The following is a 22,922-nucleotide window of genomic DNA, read 5'->3' as shown; positions in this document are numbered from 1 at the left end:
CAATGGCTGCTGCCTCCTTTCCTGTAATATGTAGTCTGTTTCTCTCAACCTGTTCACATGATTCAGGTTCTTCTGTCTTCCTTTGAAGGAAAGTTCCCAAATAAGCAATACACACTGCTGCTAGGTATTGTTTTTTTCCATTGTTAACATTTTTCCTTACTTCTGAGGCTTGTCTGCTGCTGCTTATATCTTCATAAGTTTAAATTGCTAAGCACTGTTTTTGTTGCTCTAATTATTCCTACTTGTTGGACTTGTGAACAAACCTCCTTCCTTCCTTAACTCCTACCACTTTATCCTGTAGGGAAGGTTGGGAATATCTGCCTGTCTGAGCTTTCTTTGCACTGTTGTTCCAGTTTCTTGGAAAGGTAGGATTGCAGACTTGAATAAATACTAAAGAATAACTTCTTGCTGTTTGGCCAGATAATCACTGTGTATTGGCCAAGTGCTGGCATCACACTCCTACTCCTTGGAATGGTTCCAGGTAAGGTAGGAGGCTATGGGTCCACTAAGGCCACTGGACTTCATGTATTTGTGGGGTGACTTCAGCAGCTTAAATACACTTGTTGTCTATTGGTGGCACTTAAGAAAAATGCTCCAGTATCCCCTTAATTTTCCAAAGAAGATTTCTGTTATTGGCCATTCCATCCAAGTGGGAACAGGAGTCCACTGTGCTGTTATTGTATCACACAGAATTCTTTCTAATGGTCACTTAGATATATTGTGGGATGTTTAAGCAGTTTGTTTGGTTTTTAACAGGGATAATTTCCACCAAGAGTTCAAAGTAAGAATGTTAAACTTTTGCTGACAGTATAGCCAAACCCCTAGTGCATGTAATCCCAACCAGTCAAAGTAGTCACTGTAAAAGTCCTTGCAGAACAATTTTCAGTGCTGAAGGTGCTGCAGTAGAATTAAAAAGCTCAATACAACACTCAAGTACAGCTTTGAAAGAAGGTACACAGTAACCAAATGAAAATGCCACTAACCACTTCTAGTTGTTCTGAATCATCTAAACTGCTGCTTCAAGTGCTGTTAGCTGTTTTACTAATAGTACTGATTTCTCTGTCAAGACAGCCTTGGCTGCATAAGCTCTGAAGTGGGAGGGGGTTCAGAGGTTTCTCAGACAGTTCTTTTTTACTGTTACCTAAGTTTGCCTGTACATCAGCCCAAGTTCTGAAGTATTTTGTGACTGATCAGCTTATAAAATGCTGCTTTTTTTTTTCCATGTGTGCTGCTTTGGCAAATTCAAGAATATTTTGAAATGGTTTATGGGGGAGAAAAATACCATGAACAGTGAACTTAGGGCTGTGTGGAATTTCAGGTAAAAGTGCTCCTTTAAAATAATTGCCTCTGTGTTGAAATGTATTGTTCTAAGCTGCTGTCTTACCTCCACCTTTTAAAGACTGAAAGCCAGTTTGTGAAAACACGCGTGTTGTATGTTTAGACCCTCTCATGTAAGTGTTTAGGGGAATATTACAACTTCATGTTATACAACATTGCAATACTGCAGAAGCAGCTGCTGGCAAAGCCAAACCAGTTACATGTGATTATGTACCCAAACGGTCAAATTTGTCTTTTGGTTGTGAGCTCGGATTTCATGAGCTCTGAGGGAATAATCTAGCATGTGGCCCAGAATATATCCCAAACTTTGTATGAGGTAAGTGTGTTTGATACAGGTCCCTTCTGATAAGCTATGAAATGCAAGCAAAGAAGAATTTATCACCTGTGCAGGTAAGGCTTCTGAATCATCTGTAATTACATTTAGCAGCTTGTCCTACAACAAAACATTAACTTGTCCATTACAAAATTACTCACAATTACAATTTCTGTACACAAGTAAAATGCAGTATGTTTTCTAAACACCTAGTTGTGACAAACTAAACCCAAATTGAAGATTCGGTACTGAAATCTTTCCACCTGAAGAGATGTGTTGCTGAAGGTAATGTCTAAGACAGCAGCATAATGGAAACAGTGCAAAATCTCCTTTGCATACTCAGTGTTTGGAATCCAGTCAATTCCAACACCTGAAACACTCGGGATTATTAGCAATTCTAAATGAAGCTTTTGGAAGTAGTGCACAGGGCGCTACTCCACAGTAATATTCAAGATAACCAAAGGAAATTCCTTGGGGGCTGCTAGCAGAATGATCATGTTAGTTTGGTGCTCTGCCCATGATAATTCACTCTGCTTGCTAGTAAATGTTCTCAGATAGAAGTTTCTCTGCTGCAGTTGGGTGCTGTTGTTGGATGACTGAAACCTCTGGCTTTGCTGTTCAAGGTGAAATGGCTGGTATATGTAATCAAGAGCAAATCTCCTGGTCCATATTTTTCTTAAAGACAGATTATATTTGTAGGCTCAGGAAATGCCAGGTCCAGTAGACCTTCCATACATACTAAGAAAATAATTGATCAAAGGCTGGAGTGATAAGCAGTACAAATGAGGTTGATATGTTCTAGATTATGAATGTTCTCTCCTAATGGGTAATCAAATCAGTCACTGTGGTTATTACTTCATGTACAAATTGACATATTCGGTAATCTTTAATGTCTGCATGCCAGCAGACTCCCCACATACTTGTAATAGATGCTGATCTAATTCTGAAAGATATAATTGCTCAGGCATAAGAGCATTAATTTTAAAATTAGTACCTAAGTAGACAAACCAGGCAGCTTTCTGTAGTCATTTGGCTATGTAAAAACACTCATCAGCCTCCAAACTATAAAAAAATAAAAGTCACAATCAGGCCACATCTGATCTCTGCAATACATCATTAGAATCACAGGATGGTTTGGGTTGGAAAGGACCTTAAGGTCATCAAGTTCCAATCTGCCTCATAGGCACACACACCACGCGCTAAACCATATCACCCAGGGCTCTGTCCAGCCTGGCCTTGAACACTGCCAGGGATGGAGCATTCACAGCTTCTTTGGGTAACAGTATTGTGGTGAATCGCTCTGGAACTGTCAATTTATTTGTGGGTTTTTTTTGTCTTGTCTGAAGCCTGTCTTCATACGGGAGGTGCTCCAGTCCCCTGATCATCCTCGTGGCCCTTCTCTGGACTTGTTCCAACAGTTCCATGTCCTTTTTATGCTGAGGACACCAGCACTGCACACAATACTCCAGGTGAGGTCTCACGGGAGCAGAGTAGAGGGGCAGGATCACCTCCTCCGACCTGCTGGTCACGCTCCTTTTGATGCAGCCCAGGATACGGTTGGCTTTGTGGACTGCAAGCGCACACTGAAGCCGGCTCATGTTCATTTTCTCATCAACCAACACCCCCAAGTCCTCCTCCGCAGGGCTGCTCTGAATCTCTTCTTTGCCCAACCTGTAGCTGTGCCTGGGACTGCCCCGACCCAGGTGTAGGACCTTGCTTTATTGAACTTCATGAAACTGGCATTGGCCCACCTCACAAGTGTGTCAAGGTCCCTCTGGATGGCATTCCTTTCCTCCAGTATAAACTGAACCACACAACTTGGTGTCATTGGCAAACTTGCCAGTGAGATAAATAACTGTGGGATTTTTTCTGTCTGAATAGGCAGTTACGATTGCCTTCTTTATAAATAGCAGGATACAAATGCAAGGCCCTAGGTCAATGACAGTACTGTTTTTTCTGTATTTTTGCTAGTGCTGCTTTGATAAGACAAAAAGTCAGTATCACATCCTGTAAACAGGGTTTGTTTAAACAAACAAGAAAAACAAACATACAACAATGCAGCGGGGCATGCTCATACCGAAGAAGGTTTAATTGCAGTATGTGCATAAAATAACTTATGCAGGAGCAATGCGCAATTTCCAAAGTGACAGAGCAAGAATAACCACATCAAAACAAAACTAGGGAAGCAGAGGAAACAGAAGGAATGAATGTCCTGGGCACTTCTTGTTTGTGATCTTTCTTTCTTTAGGAAAAATCCTTGATAAAAGGCATGGAACTAAACAGACATTGGGGAATTATAAAGTGTATTTCTGGAGGAAAGAGGAGGGGGAATCTTTAATTTAATTTGTCATTGTTGAGGCAAAGATGCGAATCTTGATTTTCAAGCAAGAACTAAAGGGGAAAGAGCATGCAATTTCATACCAGAGTGACAAAAACAGTAGAAGAAGAAAAGTCAAGTTACCAGTACATTTCTGAGAATCATAAACATACTTCGTAGTGATCTCCACTAAAGCATTTCCTAAATGATCTGTTAATTTGCTGTTACCTTAGAAAATACTATAGTAGTACACAGGTAGAAATCAACATAAATTGTGTTGCTCTGTCAGTTCCTTTATTCTGTAATTAAATCCTTAGTTTGTAATTTTTTGTTAAACTTTAAATACATCTATTTTACATCTTGGTTGTTGAGATGCTGAACTAAGAGTGGTAGCTATACTTAGCTGTCTGGTTCTTCTGTTGTGGAAACACTGAATAGCATAGTACAGGTTACATAGCAAAAAAAAATGTTAGCTTAAGGCTAAAAGACCATGTAGTAAAAAAGGCTGAATAGCAGAAAAGTTGGAGCTCAGTTGCCCACATATTCAGTTGTCCGTAATATAAAATGTACCTGCCAATATAATCTCTTCTTTCTATAAAGAATCAAGAATATTGTTATGTCTGATTATTACTCCCAACCTCTTTCTTGTAAGAGGAACTATACTTTCTTATAAGAGGAACTATACTTTCTGCCCCTGCAGAAAGTATAGAAAGCACTTTGAGACTGCAGTCCTGTAGCATCCAGACTCATGAGCTTCACAAGTCTGATAAAATTGCTCTTTTATTTGAAGGTCTGCTTGTTTAGAATTTTTTTTCTTTGAGTCATGATTTGTGCCATTTCTTATCCTTTTGTGGTATCTTCACATCTTTTAATATGGAGGCAAGAAACATAAATTCAGACAGTGCAATCTGAGGGGGATCTTCCCAGACATGGAATGTGCCAAATTGCTTGCGTGTTGACGTGGGCTGTAGCTACAATGCCTGTGAAGGAACTAAGAATTCTGCCAGAGTGCCCCCTCCATCCTGTATTCCCAGAACAATTTGAATGTTGTGTCATAGCCATGTGCCATTTTGAGATCTGCACAGACTTGCACATTTTCTGCTCCGCTAATTAGGACACACACAGCTCTTAAATCTGGGTGTTTGGGGAAAGGGAGGGAATGTGCTCCTTCTTCCCCTCTTTGGAAAAGTCTTGGTGCCTTCCACAATTTTTCCCTAAATAAGGCAAAGTATTCAAAATACAGTTTGATGAGTATACATTCTATTATTGAGTTATATGTGCACCTCTCCTCCAAATTGTGCAACTAGAAATTTATATTAAAAAACCTTACTTTAAATTTAAAGTCGAACCTAATAATAAAAATCTGATATATAAAGACTCCATCTCCTGCTTCTTTGCTTGGTTCCTGTTTCTGCTGTGTATAAAACCTTTGAAGTAGAGACAGTCTTTTCGGAAATGGGTTTCAATAAGATCTGCCTTATTATCCCCCTTTCCCTGAGTAGTACTACTGCTATGGATATAATTCATTTTCCTTGATGTCAGACATGTCTGTCTAAACCTGTCTTCTGGACTTGCTTTGTTAACAGTAGAGGAAAAGCAGTCATTTCTAGGATGTGATTCACCTTGTTCTCAGGTAGAAGTCTATGTGGTCACTTGGTTTTCATGCCTGTCTGTAAGAGGCACTGAGGTGTCATAGATAAATTTATTATTAACTTCAGTTAATCCATTGTATGTGATTTTTATCCTGATTATGTGTAAATAGGTAGGTTACTTATAGAAGCTATAACTCTTCTCACTGAAGAATATGCAGTTCTAGATTAGTAGACTTTAAAGATGAAAATGGGAGATTAAATTGCTTTAATATAGTTAATGTCATTCTACTGCATGATTTTACTGCCATCTAATATAGCCTTTCAGTTACCTTTCAGTTATCCCTGTCTTTAAAATTACAATGTATTTTGCCATCAGGACCTCAGAGAGTACGTTCTGAGGTTTTTACTTGAGTTGATATATAGTGCTTATAATAATCTGCCTAAAACAGCTAGCAGTTCTCTTCATCTTGTGAATGTTCTGAGATCACATTACTATCTTCTCCAATTATCACACATCCCAGTGCATTTCTTTTGCAGCTGTCTTTGTGGCTATTATTGCCTTTAGCTTTCTGAAAGTTGTAGATACCTAATAATTTACTAATAGTAAATTCAGTATATGAAATTTCTTCTATACGATTTGTCAGACAGCTTATATACTGCTATTTATTTCTCTCTGCTTTATAATTAGTCTTACAATGTATGTTCATTGTATGTATAGTGATATATCAAATTAATATGTTAAAAAAAATAATTCCCTGTGAAAGAAAATAGTAAATAAATTGAATGAAAAAGTTGAGGGGAAAGGAGCTAGAATACTGTTTCTATTCAGTACTTTTTGAGTGAAAATTGCCAAGTGATACAGATTGCTTTAATCGGGTCTTTATTAGGTTGCACTATGTACAATACTAGCTGTAAGAGGGATGGATGCAATCTACACCTGATGTAATGTGGAGAGAGAGAGGAATTTCTGAAGTAGAGGCAACCTTAATGCTACTCTACTTTATATCCAGCTATTTTTCTTTTTCCACTCTGGCATCCTTGTGCCACAGAGACAACCACGCTTTCTCCTTAGACAGATCCTGGAAAGTGGGTGATGTAAGAGAGATCCCATAATATAAAAAACTCTGAATATTTCCTCTGTTGTTGGAAACCGTTAAACAAAAAATGTTTATTGGTTTGTGTGCCACTTTCAATATATACACAATTCAGGTTTGATATTTTGTTTGATAACGAATATTCAGAATTTACTTCCTGGCTTGGTTACGTAGTGATTGAGGAGTGTTCTCTTCTTCCTTTGATTCCCTGCTGAACCACAGGATCCTTTACAAAAAGCAAGGACCATTTTCTAAGGTCTGTGGATTTCTGCACTTCTATTCATTGTTTTCATATTCCAGTGGTGATACAAAGATGTGATATATGTGTTGAGCTTAGCATTTGTCATGTATTTTGATCAGTTGCTTTTATTCACATAGATTAAGTTATGAAGGGGTGGTTGTAGTCATGGTGTTTAAATTGTTCTGTTTGACTTCACTCCTTAAGTCATCTTTCTCTATGATTCAGCTTTGATTTTTGTCTAACGCACATGTATTGACGGAATTCTGAGCAGTTTTCTGGGAAAATAGTCTTTAGCTGCCAGTGCCCTAATGATGCATCTCTAAGGCATCTTCCTCCAAGACTACTGAACATTTATTCAAAGACAATGAAACATTCTGTTGATGCCGCTGAATAGTACTCTTTGTGCTGCACTACTTGCAGATATTTATGGGTTTATTTTGGTTTTTAAACACCCGTGTGGCTCACCTAATGTAAAATTGTTTTTCATTGGTTTTTAATTTATGATTTATCATTAAGACTGGATATTAAAAAGTAGCAGCTGGTACATCCTTTGCTCTGCATAAACGTATTTATTCTTGCATCTCAGTATTAAGTAGGAACTTCCTGAGATCAGATGTGGTACTTAGGGTATATGTTGCTGATTCCTTAAGGAGCTTTACATCCTTGTGCCAATGCAATACACGATGGAAACTTGAAGAGGTTGGGGTACAGCTCCAGCTTTTTCAGATAGTAATTTGATAAGCATTACCTGGCAATTCCAGCTCTTTCCATGAAGAATTTGTATTTGTAAAGTATTGTTTAAAAGGATGTTACCCTATCTGTAATGAAATATTTCTGTCATTAATTTCACTTATTCCAGTACTGTTCAGTCTGTAACTTTTCCTTTTTTTTTCTTGGCTGCTGTTTTGGTGGTAATATACATTTGTTTAGGGCACATCCATTGCTGAAACTAAATTAATGATTAATTCTTCCTGCCAAAGTATAGCAGTGAAGAAAGAATTCCACACACCTTTCTTTCTATTATTACCTTCCATCCTAGGTTAATATATAAAACTTAATTAAATAACCTTTCTGGAGTATTCTATAGCAGAATCTAAGGCTTCTTTTCATGACAAAAAAAACCAAACCACAAATCCACCTCTTGGGATATAAAATGGTCAGAATTGTACTGTTTTCTGTACATTTTATCTTCCTCTAATTCTTAAAAATACTCACTTGGTTCTTCTTAACACCCCCCCCCCCCCCCCCCCCTTCTAACTTGAAAAGCAAGCCTGTGTATCCAATGTGCTATATAATCTGTGTGGAATGTATGTACAGAAATGGAGTGGGTTGCATTGTGGTGTCTGTCACTGAGACAAGCCTGAAGTAACTGTGGGGTGAGGTTAATCGTGGAGCTTCGTGTAGTCTGAATTGCTGTAAGTCTGCTATTGTGACTGACCTACAGTTAATGCAAAGACATTTCAAACCTACATATTCCAGTTTTTCCGAACGTGAATAGTCTAGGACCTAATATGAATTTCAAAATCAAGCCTTTCTTTTTGCATATGGCAAAAAGAAAGCATTTTAACATTTCAAAGCTAAGCCTTTCCTGTAGAAACAATGTTGGTTTCGGTGCCAATATTGAATTGCCATTGTGATTTGGATGGAGGAGCTCTGCAGCTGGTTGGCTGCTAGTGTGCTACGTGGTTGGAGCAGCTGTAACAGAGATGAAGAAAAAGGGCTTTTATAGCTCAGGGTGGATTGCTTTCCTGACTACATCCATGCTGAACATAGAGTTGCAACAGTTACCAGTTTCAGCCATAGCAAGGAAAAGCATGCCAAACTTACTGAAAAGCATTAACTTTCATCAGTTTGAGAGTCCAAAGAATGATCTTCCCCATCTACTTTGTAGGCTTGGAGAGTAGAGTAGATTTAGAATCCCCAAACAAATCTATTAATCCTGTATCATATTTCCTGAGAAGAAAGGGAATTCAGTAAAATCTGTCAGTTATCATGGGAAGTTATGAAAGCTTTATACCTTTATTTCACTTTAACTAGTTCAGGAAAAGAGATTACTTTCTTTGTAATAGCATTCATAAAGATTATAAGCTGTACAATGTTTAAATGGCCTCACCAGCGGAAGTTTGCTTATCTATCTTTAAGGGCGTCATCCTCCGCAAGTCAGTCCTTCTTTAACATTAGTTATCCAAGTGAAAATAACATGCCATATAATATAGAATAACATGCCAATCTCCAACGTGCTTGATCCCTGCAACAGCTGCCTAAACAGATGAGATTTCAGTAATAACAATATTTGCAAAGTAAGACATCAGTGCAAACATTAGTTAAATGTAACTTATCTGAATACGTTATCAGCCTCAGAATAATCAAGTAACAATCTTTATTATACACATAGAGTGTGATGTAGATACAGAAATACATCTTGCGGTAAACCTGCGTTTTACCTCCTAACAATTTATTTTAACTGTGTGACTATGTGAAGAGCATAAACATGATGATATATCTGTAGTTTGCATATTTATATTGATAGTTTCTATCTAGTTCCTGTATAACTTGGGCAGATTTACATCACCTTTGTAGGCCATGCTTCACTACATGTCAGTTTTGAGGCACATTTGTGTTAGGATATGCTTTAGAGAAACAAATTCTAAAATGACAGGAAGGAATTGAAGCGCTGCTTGCTGACGTTCTGCCTACCTAAAAAAAAGACTGATGGGTTTATGGGATAACAGTTTTCTCACATGGGTTTAGATTGCTACTGAGCATATTTCTTCTGTAAGCGTATTTCTTTGGGTAAGGAAACAGGAGTGAAAGTTTCCAGACTTTATCATTGGCATTCCCAAGCTTCCATTCTGCTTTGCTGATCACCAGTGTCCATTTCATCATGGAGAAGGAACAGAGCCATAAAGCCTGAAGCTGCATTGCACTTCATAAGAAGTGATGTATGGACAGACCAAAATTTCAGATGTGTTATATAGGGACAAAAGATCTAGAAGGAGACATAGGATTGTAGGGCAGTAGCAGGGGATGAGATAATATAGAGACATGTGGAGGAAGTGCTGGTTATATGGTGTGGGGAGAGACTTAGTAGAAAGCTGGGAAAGACATGTCCACAGCTCAGTGAGACAGCTACTTCTGCTGCTGGAGTAGCTAATGGGACTTTCCAAGCAGTTTCAGCTTGGGAACCCCTTTGCCACAAAACTTGGCTGTTGACTGATTCCTGACTTTCAAGACAGGGCAGTTTCTTGACGCAGGTGAAATGCTTTGTGTCCTAGCAAACTGGTCACAGTATTGCACAGACTGCCATATAACTTGTGGTGTAGGTAGCAGCTCTGGAGCGATTAACAGCCCAGGTAAGAATCCTGCTAACTCTGCCAACTGAGCAGCTTCTGCAGCATTTGATAGGATTTTCATAGTGATCCAATGGCCCATTTTTTTAAATGAACAATATTCAAATTATTTTTGATTGTAATGCAAAGAAAGCCCTGCAAGATTAGACAGATGGGGAAGTAAGAACATTCTATTGCTTCTGTTATTCTCTAGATGGTAGCTTATGATTATTACACTCTTTTAACTCAATCATTATGCTCTGAAATGAGCAATAAACATGAAAAATTGCTGTTTGTTATCTGGTCTCTAGAGTGCAGTTCTATTCATGTTCTCAGAAAGAACGCCTTTGCTGTTATGATAATACTTACTAGTTTTATTGTATCTATGAAATTATAAACTAAACTGTATCTTCTGGGAATTTCTGTGCAAGGTCATAGTTCTTTTTTTCTTTTCTCTCCCCCACTAAGACTAATAGTGTAAGCAAAACTCAAATATGTACTTGCTTAGGAGTTCAGTGTCCTAGTTTTCTCTGGGATAAAGTTAATTTTCTTCTTAGTAGCTGGTACAGTGCTGTGTTTTGGATTTAGTATGAGAATACTGTTGATAAAACATGGATGTTTTAGCTGTTACTAAGTAGTGCGTACCCTCATCAAGGACTTGTCAGTTTCCTATGCTTTGAAGAAGAAGCCGGGAGGCAGCATGGCCAGGACAGCTGATGCCAACTAGCCAAGGTGGCATACCTTTCATACCACAGAGCATCCTGCTCAGCATATAGACTGTGGTGAGTGAGTGGCTGCATGGTACTTAGTTGTTGACTGTTAAACCATGACACAGAGTAAACAATTAGTCCTGTTATCTGCATTGGCATCACAAAGACTATTTACATGTAAGTAGAACTTTGTGATAGCTTCAGAATAGTCTGCCAAGGCCTCAGAAACGATTTTTCATGAGGTTTTTGCATTTTTGTTTTTGTTGTTATTCCTTAGAATGTCAATATTTTACTGGTGGAACCCGTTCTAAGACTGTTCATCCTGCAGAAAGATATGTACATCTGTGTGATGTTAGTAGTCTTGCATAAAATGCATTATCTGCAATATATGGTGAATTGCTCAAGCAGCAATTTAAGCTTCAGTGAGACTCTGGTTTTGGTGAACGTTTCACTGGAGGCCAGCAGTGGGAATATATTTAGGTAATGAGGTAGTAGTTCTGTCAATATTTGTTTGGTTTGGATGGGTTTTTGAATTAAGTTTTAAATAGTGCAAAAAAAGCTGAAAAACTTCCCATGATATGGCAGAAGTTGAGCAGGAAAATCTGCTTTCTCTGATTCCATGGTGGTGAGCCTCGTACCTTTGAATGTATGACGATTTGTCACTGTGTCTCATCTGTCACTGTGGGATGAGATGGAATGATGTTTGTCCCCTCTGCTTTCACTCTGCTCTACCCAAACCCATCATGATAGTTTCAGAAGGAAAGAGTCTCCAATGCGACGCCTGAGGACACCACTGCGTTTTGCAGTAAGCTGTTATTTCAGAGAGATGAGAACTTTAAGATGATGGATTTGTTTTCCTGTCTTGGCTTCTCTTCTGTGTTTAACCTACAGCAGCAGAACTACATGTATTCAATTCAAATGTGATTTGACCTAATGGTTCACCCTTCAATGCACTGTGGGATGGGCATGAATTGCAGGTCCATGGCATAGGTAGAATGGAGGCAAAATGTACCTGATCAGCTGCAGAGATCTGCAGAGGACTGTCACTTTGATAAAGTTAGGATCAAGAACCCTCTCTTGTGGGAACCCTGGCATTCAAAAGCTGTGAATGTCTTGAGATAGATTTGAAATAGTAACAATGTCAGAAAGCACACTGCTTTACCTTTGAAAGTAAAATGCCAGCATCCAAAATAACATTTCTGAGTTTAGTAACTTCCATATTCTTCATGAAGTCTTCATATGCAGTCAAATTCTGCTGTTGATGAGAGTGAAATTCTGGGTAGCTCATTTTCTTGTCTTTACTATGAATTAATTGGGAGCAAAATATTAAAGATAGCCCATGTCACAGAAGGTTTGCAAGAGTAATTTGGGAAAAGTCAGTGCATGACCATCTGAAGCAACAGGTAAAGTGCTATTAGTGAATGGCATATGATGTTTTTAAACTGTGATAGTATGAGCCGCACAATGACAGTGTATGTATGAGGGGGGGGGATTTTTACTTTTGTACCATAGCTTTGGGGAACGGAGTTAACGAGAATCGCGATACCTGAAGACAGTCGTGTGCAATCTGAGCCGTTTAAAACTACACCGTGACTACCGGCAGTCAGCTCAAGGCTCTCCCAGGCGATCCCCTCCGGAAACGGTCGACTCGGAGCAGCTTCCTCGTCCCGTCCAGCCCGACTTTGGTGGGCGGTGGGACCCTGCCCCGAGGTGCGCGGACCAGGTGCGGAAGCGGGGAGCAGGCGCCGGGCCGCGGTCCCTGTGCTAGGCGCTGCCGCCCCTCGGCCCCGGCCCCTGTCTCGTCTGTTCTCCCTGCCCGCTTCGCTCCGCGCCCCGTCCCTCTGCTCCGGCGGCTCCCGGCCCCCCCCCCCGCCACTCCCCTCCGCCCCGCCAGCGTCCCACGGCCCCCGGGGACATAAATCCCTCCCCGCCGGCGGCAGCCGTTCCGCGGCACCCCGCGGCGATGGCGGCTGCGGCGGGCGTGCGGGCGCTGCGGTGCGCGCTGGCGGCCGTGGGGCTGGTGTCGGCGCTCAGCGCCGCGGGGACGCTGTTCCTGCTGGCGCAGTGGCGGGAGCTGGGAGCGGCGCTGCGGGAGCTGGAGGCAGCGCGGCCCTCGGAGGGCAACGGCTCCGCGCGGGACCTGCTGGACCCCGGAACGGCGCCCGCCCGCAGCAAGCGGAGCCACCGCGGGGAGCGCGCCCGCGGACACGTGCGGGCCGAGAACGACGACATGCTGATGATGATGACCTACTCCATGGTGCCGGTACGGCGGAGCGCACGGCCCGCCGGGGCTGCGGCGGGAAGGGGGCCGGCAGCGGCGGCGTTGGCCCTTGGTACCCGCCTCTAGCCGCAAGGGGCTGAGGGACAGTGGGGCTGGGGCTTGTCCCAGCTCCGGCCCTACGGTTCCCTTGTATGGGCGATGCTGACATTGCCGGGTCTGGGCCGCTCTTTGCTGCTGCTGAGTTTACGTCGTGCAAAAACACCCGCTTGATGCTTTCAGAGCGTGGTGCCTAAGGAACAGCGTCTGTAAATGATGAGGCCTTAGAGTTGATGTGCCATCTAGGTTACAGTTTATGATTAAACTTCTAAAATGATAGTTACGTAGATAAACAGAGTGAAGTTATTCGTTAGAAGCATGGGTTTAATGAAGCTTCAAAAATATAATTGTAATAGGGTCAGCCTTCTGGTTCTAAGGTTTTGGATCTTTAAATCTCTGCACCACTAGTAGAACCCCCATGTGTTTCCTGCTGTTAAGTACCTCAAGGTGAGGTACTTGACATCGCTTTACCCGCACATGTGTCTGAAGTTGATAGAAACCTTTCAGTAAATATTAAATTTAAAAGTAGTGCTCGATGGGTCAGTAGAGACCTTTATGTCCTTTCTCTAGCAAAATTGCGTAGTTTTTTGCACTTCAGTGAAAAGGTTATCTTTGCTTGGTGTTAACTAGGTTATGTAATGGAGAAGATACACAGGTCATACAGTTTAAAAACTCTGAATAGATTTAAAAGCTTTTAAGTTCTGAGTCAGAAGTACAAGAAAAGTATTACTATTACAAGCAGCTTAGTGGGAATTCTGTCCCAGTGAAGACTGCAGACCTTGGCCCACAAAAGAGCAGGAGAGGCTAACTCCACCTCCTACTGCTGTCACCAGTATTACTGGTTTAAAACATCACTTACAGAAAATACCTTTTCAGTATTGTTCCAGTGGCATTTTTGTTAATAAACCATTGCAATGATGGTTTTGCAGTGATGGCATCTCCATTAATATTCAAGCTAATGAGGCTGTAGAGTGCGGGTGTTCATAGCATAGCATATTGATAATGCAGTTGTTGGGAGTTTAGGATAAATAATTATTTCAGGTCAAAGTGGAATGTTAATCATTATTTTTTGGAACCATAATTCTCAAGTTACTGAGCAGGGCTCTTCCAAATTTGAAAACTGAAATGACTTTCTAGAAACATAAAAAAAACCAAAACCTGGAAAACAACAGTGTGTTTTCTTTAGATTTTTTTTGATCAAATAACCTTAAAAAATGTGATGACCCAGTGAAATATTTTCATGTGCTGCAGCTAAGCTTTTCATCAAAACATTTAGTCAAAACTTCTTCCTGTTTCTCTTATGAAACCATCTTTGTATTTGGCAGCTGCTGCTCACTTTGTTCCAGCTGACGTGAACTGCTGCTTTGAGTCTAAGGAATCCACAAATAAGATTATCAGAGAAAAGGTTCAGATCCTGACAGGGACTGAACACTGCTGATGCTCTCTGTTAGGTGCTGGGGATTAAACTGTTAGTGGCCATTGGATGTCTAGATAATCTTGACAGTGGCAGTTAAATATGCTACTCTGTTGTCATTAGGTAGCATGCGTGGATTGAATGACTTTTATCATCATCTTCAAATAGCACTGAGTGACACGGTGTATATTTTATCAGCATGTGGCAAGACTATTCACTTGTGCAGCATCTCCATTTAAATCACCCCTGTGACTACTGCTGTGTGTGATGTGCTTCGTATAAACGTGCATTCTGTAGGGAGCTGCTTGGGCAGGTTTTGTGTCATTTGTTCTCACAGAGTTTCCGCCAACTGTTTTTCATTCTGGCTGTTGCTGGGTGTGTATCTGTGTGCAGACCCACTTGATCAAGGGGAAAAGTCCTCAGAAAAAATTTCAAGCACCCCCTCCCACTCTTTCATTTTTCCATTTTGTGCCTAACTCCCACTAATGTAATACGAAGACTTGAATGCTTCTATTGTCTCACTTGTAGTGCGAGATAAAGTTACTTGCAGTTGGTGAGATGATCTTTACTACACTTGCACGCCTTAGAATGATATTCAAGCCTCTGTTGAATGTGGGCCCGGAATGGAGGTTTCCCCTGAGCAGGATCTCTCCTGTAGCAGAGGCACAGGTTTCTGCAGGTTGGTGCTGTAGGTATCAATATCCTACAGCTCTACACAGCTGTTGGTCAGGGGAGGTCTGTTGTGGCCACGGCTCAAGTCTCTCTGAAATAGCTTTAGGTATCAAAAGTCATATTTTATCTTTAATAACATGAGCATAGTTTTTTTGGTTCTGGGCCTTTTGTTTATGTATTTATAAATAAATTTATTTTGTAAGAGAATAAAAATAGGAAGTCGGCGAATCTGCTGCTCTAGAAAGGCTGCTAAGAGGGTAACAGCCCAATAAATTTGAGAGTAATAAGTTTGAAAGTGAGATTTAAAACAGTGCAAGAGGTGATGGCTTATGGCTATCTAGTTATCCAAGTTGTTGCTTCATAACTTTGGTTGTCTTATTTTGTGTTTTCACTTGCTTAGTGACAAAACTAAACTTTTATTATTTAAATAATATACTTTTATCTGTAGCTTTTCTTCATGGTGGTGCTGGCTGATTGGATGACTTGTGTACTCATCTTTCATAGCTAATCAGGAGGTTCTGCTGTAAGCTATTTGCTAACACACTTTGAGTGCCATGTTTTTTAATTGTCACCTGAATTGTACCTGATTGGTAAAATAATACTGCTGAGATAATTGGAGGGCCCCAAAGCAAGTTGCAATCACTTCAGCAACCTCAACAAAACCATTTAGATTAAAATGCAGTTTGAATTAGAGCACACATGGACAATGTGCATTTTACAAGTTACATGGTGAAAGCCAGGTGTTTTGGAGGGGTGGGAGGGGAAAGAGAACAAGCCAATTCTGATGTTCAAAACCAGTTAGCGCTTCTCAGCTAATTTAAATTGAGTCTAAAACTTGTAAATACAAGAGCTGTGCCAGTGCGGTCTAGAATCTGGTGAATTCTCCAGGTGTATCTGACTGAGTTAAAATCCTTCTTTTGATTTTGCAGCAAAAGAGGACTTGCATCAAAACAGTTGTCCTTTGAGTCTGTTACATTTGTTGCTTGAAGCTAATGATGTGCTAGTTTTAAAAGTAAAGATTAACAGCAGCAAATAACATGCTAGGATTAAACATCAATCTGCCTTTCAGATTGATTTGCACTTGTTCTCTTTTGGGATTGGTGCATTCCATTATTGGTAAATAGAGTAGTTTTATAAGGATGAATAAATGAGCAACTCTGGGTAAATAGTTCCTAAATTATCATATATTGCACAGCTCTGAAATAACAATCTTTTTAATTTCTGACTATAAACATTAGAATTGCCCATGAAGAGCTGAGGCCCTTCCAGTGCTTGCGTTCATAATATCCTCATTTCTGCTTGGTGTTTTGATGAGTCACAAAACATTTTATGGTGTTGACTCTCACTCTCAGCAAGCAGGACATGTAAAATGAATGCTTTCTCAGCCAAAACCCATGCGCTTTGTAAAGATGACTTTCTGATTGAGAAACTTTAGTCTATTCTAAATTAAGAGCATCTGTATGAATGTGTTTTTCAGCTTGGTTTTGATGAAGTCAGTCATTGCTGGAATGGAATTTTGAATGGATGAAAGTCCTTTCCAAATTAGTAGATCTTGGTTATTCCAAGATAAGAAATCACTTCGTTTGTATTTCTCACTGGATATCTTATGTTAGACAAGTATTCATCATCTGATATGAATTTAAAATAAAATTGAGTGTAACCTTTATTGGCTGATTTTGGCTTTTAATACCTTCTAGTGGTAGAGTCAATGCATGGACAACCATGGAGGTTTTACAATAAAGTATGAGCCTTAATGCCTAGATGATGTATGGAGTAGTCTGCCAAATATTTTCTTCCTGCCTTCAGTAAGATTTAAGATGAGGTATATTAAACAGATTCCTATGAGAGTCACTGCCTGAAGAGATGGATGGAGTCACAGGGTTAAGGTAGTTTATTCTTACGAACACAGAGTGGACAGTTTTATCTTTGTTGTTGGAATTATTTCTGTAGGCAAAGTAAACCAGATACTTCTGTGGCATGCACTGGCTTCAACTTCACTTTCTTTGCAATTTTAGGTCCGAGTGATGGTGGATTTATGTAACAGCACAAAAGGGATATGCTTAACAGGTACGTTTATTGCCTGAAGCGCTACACCTATGTTATCTTCAGGAACAAAGAATTACAATGTCTTCAAAGAACTTGAGGTCGGTGACTGTGTCAAAGAGCGGTGCTATTTACTGAGAATGTATATATCAATTATGCTGCTTATTTAAAAAAAGATAATAGGTGCTACTTTGGGTTTTACCTATGCCAACTTAATATAAATGTTGGAATCTAAGGATCTCAGTTGATGTTAGTTGGAGCTGTTTCTTTCCCAAGTAATTTTCATAAGCAAATCTTATAGACTTGGGTGTTTAAAATACTAGCTGAGGTTTGGTCTTGGTATTTTTGTCTACATCTCCACACTTCAAGGCTACCTGGGATGAACATACAGGATGTAGAAACTTGCTTCCATTGTTTAACTGCTGTGGAGTAATGAGGCTTAGATAAGTAAAATGTTTGCCTACCCCTGCTTTGGATTGGACCATGGTAACAGGACATTGGGTTTCACATGTTATCAGTGAGGAACTGGAATGGCTGATAGCTAGAAGAGGTTATCTGAGAAGTTTTTATGTGATTTGATGAAAAGAATGTCAGGATGTAGCCATTTTAAGGGCTATGGTCCAGCTTTGAATTCTGTAACAGACTGAGCTGTGTTCTGTTTTGAAGATGGAAGATTAGAAATAAGCCACTTTTTATGTGTTTAAGAAAATGCTTCACTTACGTTAGTAAGTAGTACAGTAATGCTTACTATAGTATAGTATAGTAATGCTTCACTTACTATAGTAAGTGAAGGAACACTTACCACTTGTGTTTTCAAATGGCTATCGGGTCCGTGTGGCTGAACTGATTTCAACATAAATGAGTGTTGTGGCACTATTATCATAGTACAAACAGATGCTAAATACTGCTTCTGAAAATGCAGATCAGTTCTGACTGCAACTGAGGCTGAGCCATAGACAACTTAGAAGTTTGTTTCTTTGGGCTACAGACTTCTGAATTCATGCTGCTTGGTGCCTTCTGCACATTTTTGATCTCTTGACACCATTAAACTTTGTTGCTGGCTTTCTCTGCCATAGGCCTTTGTGACAATTGCTGCTTTTTCAAGTACCTTTCTTGTTTACATTATGCTTATACAAGGGTAATAAAGATCCTCAGTTTTTGAGGTAAGGAAGTAATTGAATGCACTTGATGGATGTAACATTGTAGTGTGGAAGAAATGGTCATTTACTGGAAAATTGGCAGAAAGATGTTAACTGACGTTACTGCCTGTACTGATTAAAAGAGATAATTGCTGTAATGGTATTATAAAATAGTTTTCACTTTACTCATAATGCTTTCTAATTAATGCTGAAAATTGTCATCGTTAGGGAAATCTAGTAATTACTGTTATTTTCTGTTGTAGAGTTACGTTGAAACAAGACTACTTTGTTGGCTAGATGAAAATGCTCACAGAACTAATTTGGTTCTTTAATTGCAACTGCCACCTTTCTTTGTATTCTCCTAACCTGCTTTTTCTGCTTGTTTTTTGTGGCTCTTTTTTTAATATGTTTTGGTGATAGATCTTATTACAGAAACATTTTTGGTTTATTCTTGGTTTACTCTTGCCTGCTGTGCTTTCTTCTCATTGAGGCCCTATACCTGAACTAAGACAGAGAGAATGAGACAGATTTTATTGCATGGCGTGTTGCTGAATAACTGAGCCAAGGCCAGTTTCTAACACACCAGCCAGGGCCTGTGGGAAGCTTGGGTTCCAGACCAGAGAACAAATACGTGTGAAAAGGCTGATTGTGATTTAGATGTAGTCAATAATAATGACAAGACTTTTTACATTTTTTTCCCTGTTTAAATAGTTTGAATCCTGAACTGCAATGAAATACAACACATGGGAAATATAGCATGTATTTTTAATGTGTATTTTCAACAGGACTTTTAATTATGACATTCATCAGTATTTGTTAAATCTATTCTTCTGCAGTAGGATTGTGGAGAGCACTTATATGAAGGAGATGTGATGATTGTTAAATGCCTTGCATCCATCCAGATAAGCCATGACAGTGAGAGTACATTGTAGAGGTGGTTGTTTGCCAAACCTTTATCAATAGAAATTTGCGAAAAGCAATATGTATGTGTCTGTGTAATTTCCTTTAAGGATACTCTTTCAGTAAGTGAGTTTCTGCTAATGTTTAAATTATTATTTATAATACAAAGCAGCTAAACCCACAGGTGTTCATTTTGAAATCTGTGGGGGGGTCCTCCCCTTTTACTGTTCTGATTTAATCCCGATAAATTGAGTTTGGAATTGTTTTTTGTTTCTTACTAGCTTAAACTCATCATTTCTTCTTTCTTGTTCTTGCTGTAGGCCCCCCAGGTCCCCCAGGTAAGATGCTTGGTACAACTGCACTAACATTTTTGGATAATAGAAACAGTTGCCGGTACAAAACCTCAAAATGTAGAAGTGTATCTTTTATGGCACAGTCTGCTTTGCTAATTAGAGTGAGAGGGCTGAATGACTGCCTGCCTTTCCTGCCTTTCTAATTACCGTATTTAGGTCAATTCGTGCCCCTTCTGAGCAGGGGGGAGGTTTTAGACATTATACTTTTCTAGTGGAGGGAATGCAATAGTTTCACATTTGCCAAAATTTATTTGATCAAAACCAGGTGAAATTAAGAGTGTTTAAGTAGCATTTAGCTGAAGACATGAATGTACGCATATAAAAACCCCAACAACCTGGGTAAATTGATATTATAACACTAAAAGCATCACTTAAAAAAAATGTTGGTTAATGATTCCACCCTCCCACCACCCCCATAACTTTCTCCTTGATTATTTAATTCTTTCTGTTCTCCCTCATGGGTTGCTAGGCTATGTGAATGGTTACTTGCCTTCTTTCTGTGCTGCCTTAGCTGTGGGTCTGCTTAGAATAATTCTCTATATCAGAAAAGTATCAGGTACATTTTGTTTGTCGGGGTTCAAGTAACAGTGAGAGGCAGTGATGTCTTCTCAGTCAACCAGTCATGGTTTGGCACTGCAGTATTCTGGACAAGTAGGTAAATGTTGTTCTTGTGTTAGATTAGTCCAGCAGATACCATGAGCAACATTAAATCTTAGGTGGCTTCTGGAAGGTGCTATAGTCACTGCCAAATTCAGAAATAAATGGGTCCACAGTTCTTGTCATTGAAGTGGAATCCAAAAGGCTGATCTGTGCTGGCCTTAATGCAGGTTGTGGGCAGTATTAATTTTATTCAGTTTTCTTATACACAGGCCAGGGCAAAAAAGCATCTTACCTTTAAGTTTGGTTTCATAGCGTTTTGTTGTTTGTTGTGGATGGGTGTTTTCCTGTTTGTATTGGTTTGGTTTGGTGGTGTGGTGGGGGTTTGTTGTAGGAGGATACTCTATTGGCATGAAGAACATAATGGCCAAATAGAGGATTTTATATGTCATATCTATTAAATATATATAAACTTACTTTATGTAACTATAGCAGAATTAAGGATAAATTGCATTTAACAGTGCAAACATATATCATTTATGCTGTTTGGTTTGTTCAGGGCCTCCTGGACTCGATGGACGACCTGGCTACAATGGATCAGATGGACTCCCAGGTATACCAGGACAAAAGGGAGAACCAGGAATAAGTGGAAAAAGAGGAAAAATAGGTATTTTTATTTTTTTATTTTTTTGGTGGTAGTTTAAAAAAGGAATTGTTTCTTACTATTATTTCAGATGTAGTTGCTTTTAGACCTGTGTACAGGGAGAAGGGTTTCAGTGTTTACAAAGAAGCTGCACGTTACAGAATTCTGTAGATTCACGGTCTTACACCAGGCTTTGGTAGATTACTTCAGATTTAATCCACAGTAAGGAAGATGATGCAATATTGCAGATTAAAGCTGTTGTATCTCAGTATTCTGAACTTGCTAGTAAATACTGTTATTGGAAGAGTATTTCCTTTCACTCACCTGCCAACATAATGGCCCTTAGACTTTAGATGCCTTAAAAAAGGAAAGCCAGAGTTTGTGGGTGAAATCTGTTACTTATTATCACAGTTTTGATTCCAGATTCATAATACCTGTGGCAGGAGCTGTATATTTGCATATTTTGCTTCTTTTCTGTATTGCTTATTTAGGCTGGAAGCTCTTATTTTTCAGTCTCTGGTACACTTTGTAATGCGTTTAGTCCACAAGGGATTTTTTTTATGGTGGTTGACGAAGCTATTTAGCCCAACTTAAATGATTTCACCACAGTATGTTTCTGCTAAAAACAGCGAGAATCAGCAGCAGAAGTGCTGTCGTTTCTTAGCTGTGCAGCTCATCAGGAGGAAATGGGACAGGCTGACTATAGAGAACAGAAGTAGACCTGGCAAGCTAGGTTCAACAGATGACTGCACAGTAGCTGAGGCAGTTACTTCAGGCAAAGCCTGTAAACTACTGAGAAGATTTAAAGTGGAAGCAATTGGTTTATCCACTGACTTGTCTGATGCACAGTAGCAATGTACAAGCACTTCAAGGCAGAATGAAAAAGCAATTGGGTTGTGCATGGTAGAAGGATAAGGAGACAAAAGGGCATCAGAATGGTAACTTTGAGAGGGGCAGAGAAGAGGGAAGGGTATGTCCATGAGTGAACAGGCTGACATTAGCAGGTTGGTATTTATAGTGGCCCATCTATTATTCTGGCTTTTGCACGTAGCCGCGTGGGTTTGCTGCCAGGTACAAGTGGAACAATTGCCTACTGTATCTTGAGACACGGCATGATCTGTCACTGCAGTATCCCCAGTAAATGTTTAAAATTGGAAATGAAAGTGAGAACCAGTGTTCAGAGTCGGTGGCAATTGTGCCAAAGGCACACTTCGGATTTCTCCCCAGAACTGAAATTGTTTCAGATTTCACAAAATCAATTTAAATAGTAAAATCCTGGGTAGAGAACTACACATTTTGTTCTCAAGTATTAACAAATATAATTCAGTTGAAACCTATGGCTGCAAGAACACGCACATTTCTACTTGTGCAACTGTTAAGATTCCCTCTTCTAAAGCAAGAAAATACAAATTGCCACAGAAGTGGAGTGCAAGCTTTTGATGTGTCAGTTGTGCAAACACACCATTGTTTTTCTGATTGCACAACTAAATCACACGGGACAAAGGAATGAATACCTTGCTAAATATGTTAGTTTACCAATCAAGTGCAAAAAGTACCTGGACTACGCTTTCACCAAGCATAGAGGGAGGGTTATAGTAGCCATGTGAAAATGTTACCAGGAAGCTGTTCCTGTTCTCTGTTGGACACTGGAAAATGTTAGAAGTGCAGTGTGTGTTGTAATGGTTAGTAATTGCTTTAAGAAAAAGCCTAGAACCATGAAAATGCCATTCTTCAGTGCCTTACAAATGTGAGATAAAGATAGTACTTCACATCTTCACTTACTGTTCTTTCTTGCCCAGAAATTTTCTAGCCAGTGTTAATGAGGCCCAGGTCTGTATATTTCATGCTCAAACCTCAGAGGTCACTAGGTAAAGAATGTATTATTAGCACCAAACAGATTGTACCAACTT

At 39.7% G+C, this 22,922-nt stretch overlaps 1 protein-coding gene across 4 annotated transcripts in view; it reads left to right on the top strand.

Moving 5' to 3' along the window:
* GLDN (gliomedin) overlaps positions 1–22,922 on the top strand; it is a 99,035-nt gene that overhangs the window by 66,035 nt on the left and 10,078 nt on the right. For 2 of the 4 annotated variants that reach the window (XM_057397388.1, XM_057397380.1), the window contains exons 2-4: positions 17,353–17,404; positions 19,740–19,757; positions 20,929–21,036. In XM_057397388.1, the coding sequence (XP_057253371.1) occupies positions 17,362–17,404; positions 19,740–19,757; positions 20,929–21,036 (169 nt within the window). In that variant the 5' untranslated portion in view covers positions 17,353–17,361. Of the gene's footprint in view, positions 1–12,932; positions 13,198–17,352; positions 17,405–19,739; positions 19,758–20,928; positions 21,037–22,922 lie in introns of those variants that run through there. The other 2 variants (XM_057397403.1, XM_057397394.1) reach the window with 2 other exon arrangements.

This window comes from Pezoporus wallicus, unplaced genomic scaffold (genome assembly GCF_028554395.1).
Source record: "Pezoporus wallicus isolate ANWC-B61680 ecotype Strahan unplaced genomic scaffold, APGP_CSIRO_Pwel_v1 contig_3952, whole genome shotgun sequence".
Lineage (NCBI taxonomy): Eukaryota > Metazoa > Chordata > Aves > Psittaciformes > Psittacidae > Pezoporus > Pezoporus wallicus.
Note: the sequence above shows the minus strand (reverse complement) of the source record. Positions and strands in the feature narration are given on the sequence as shown.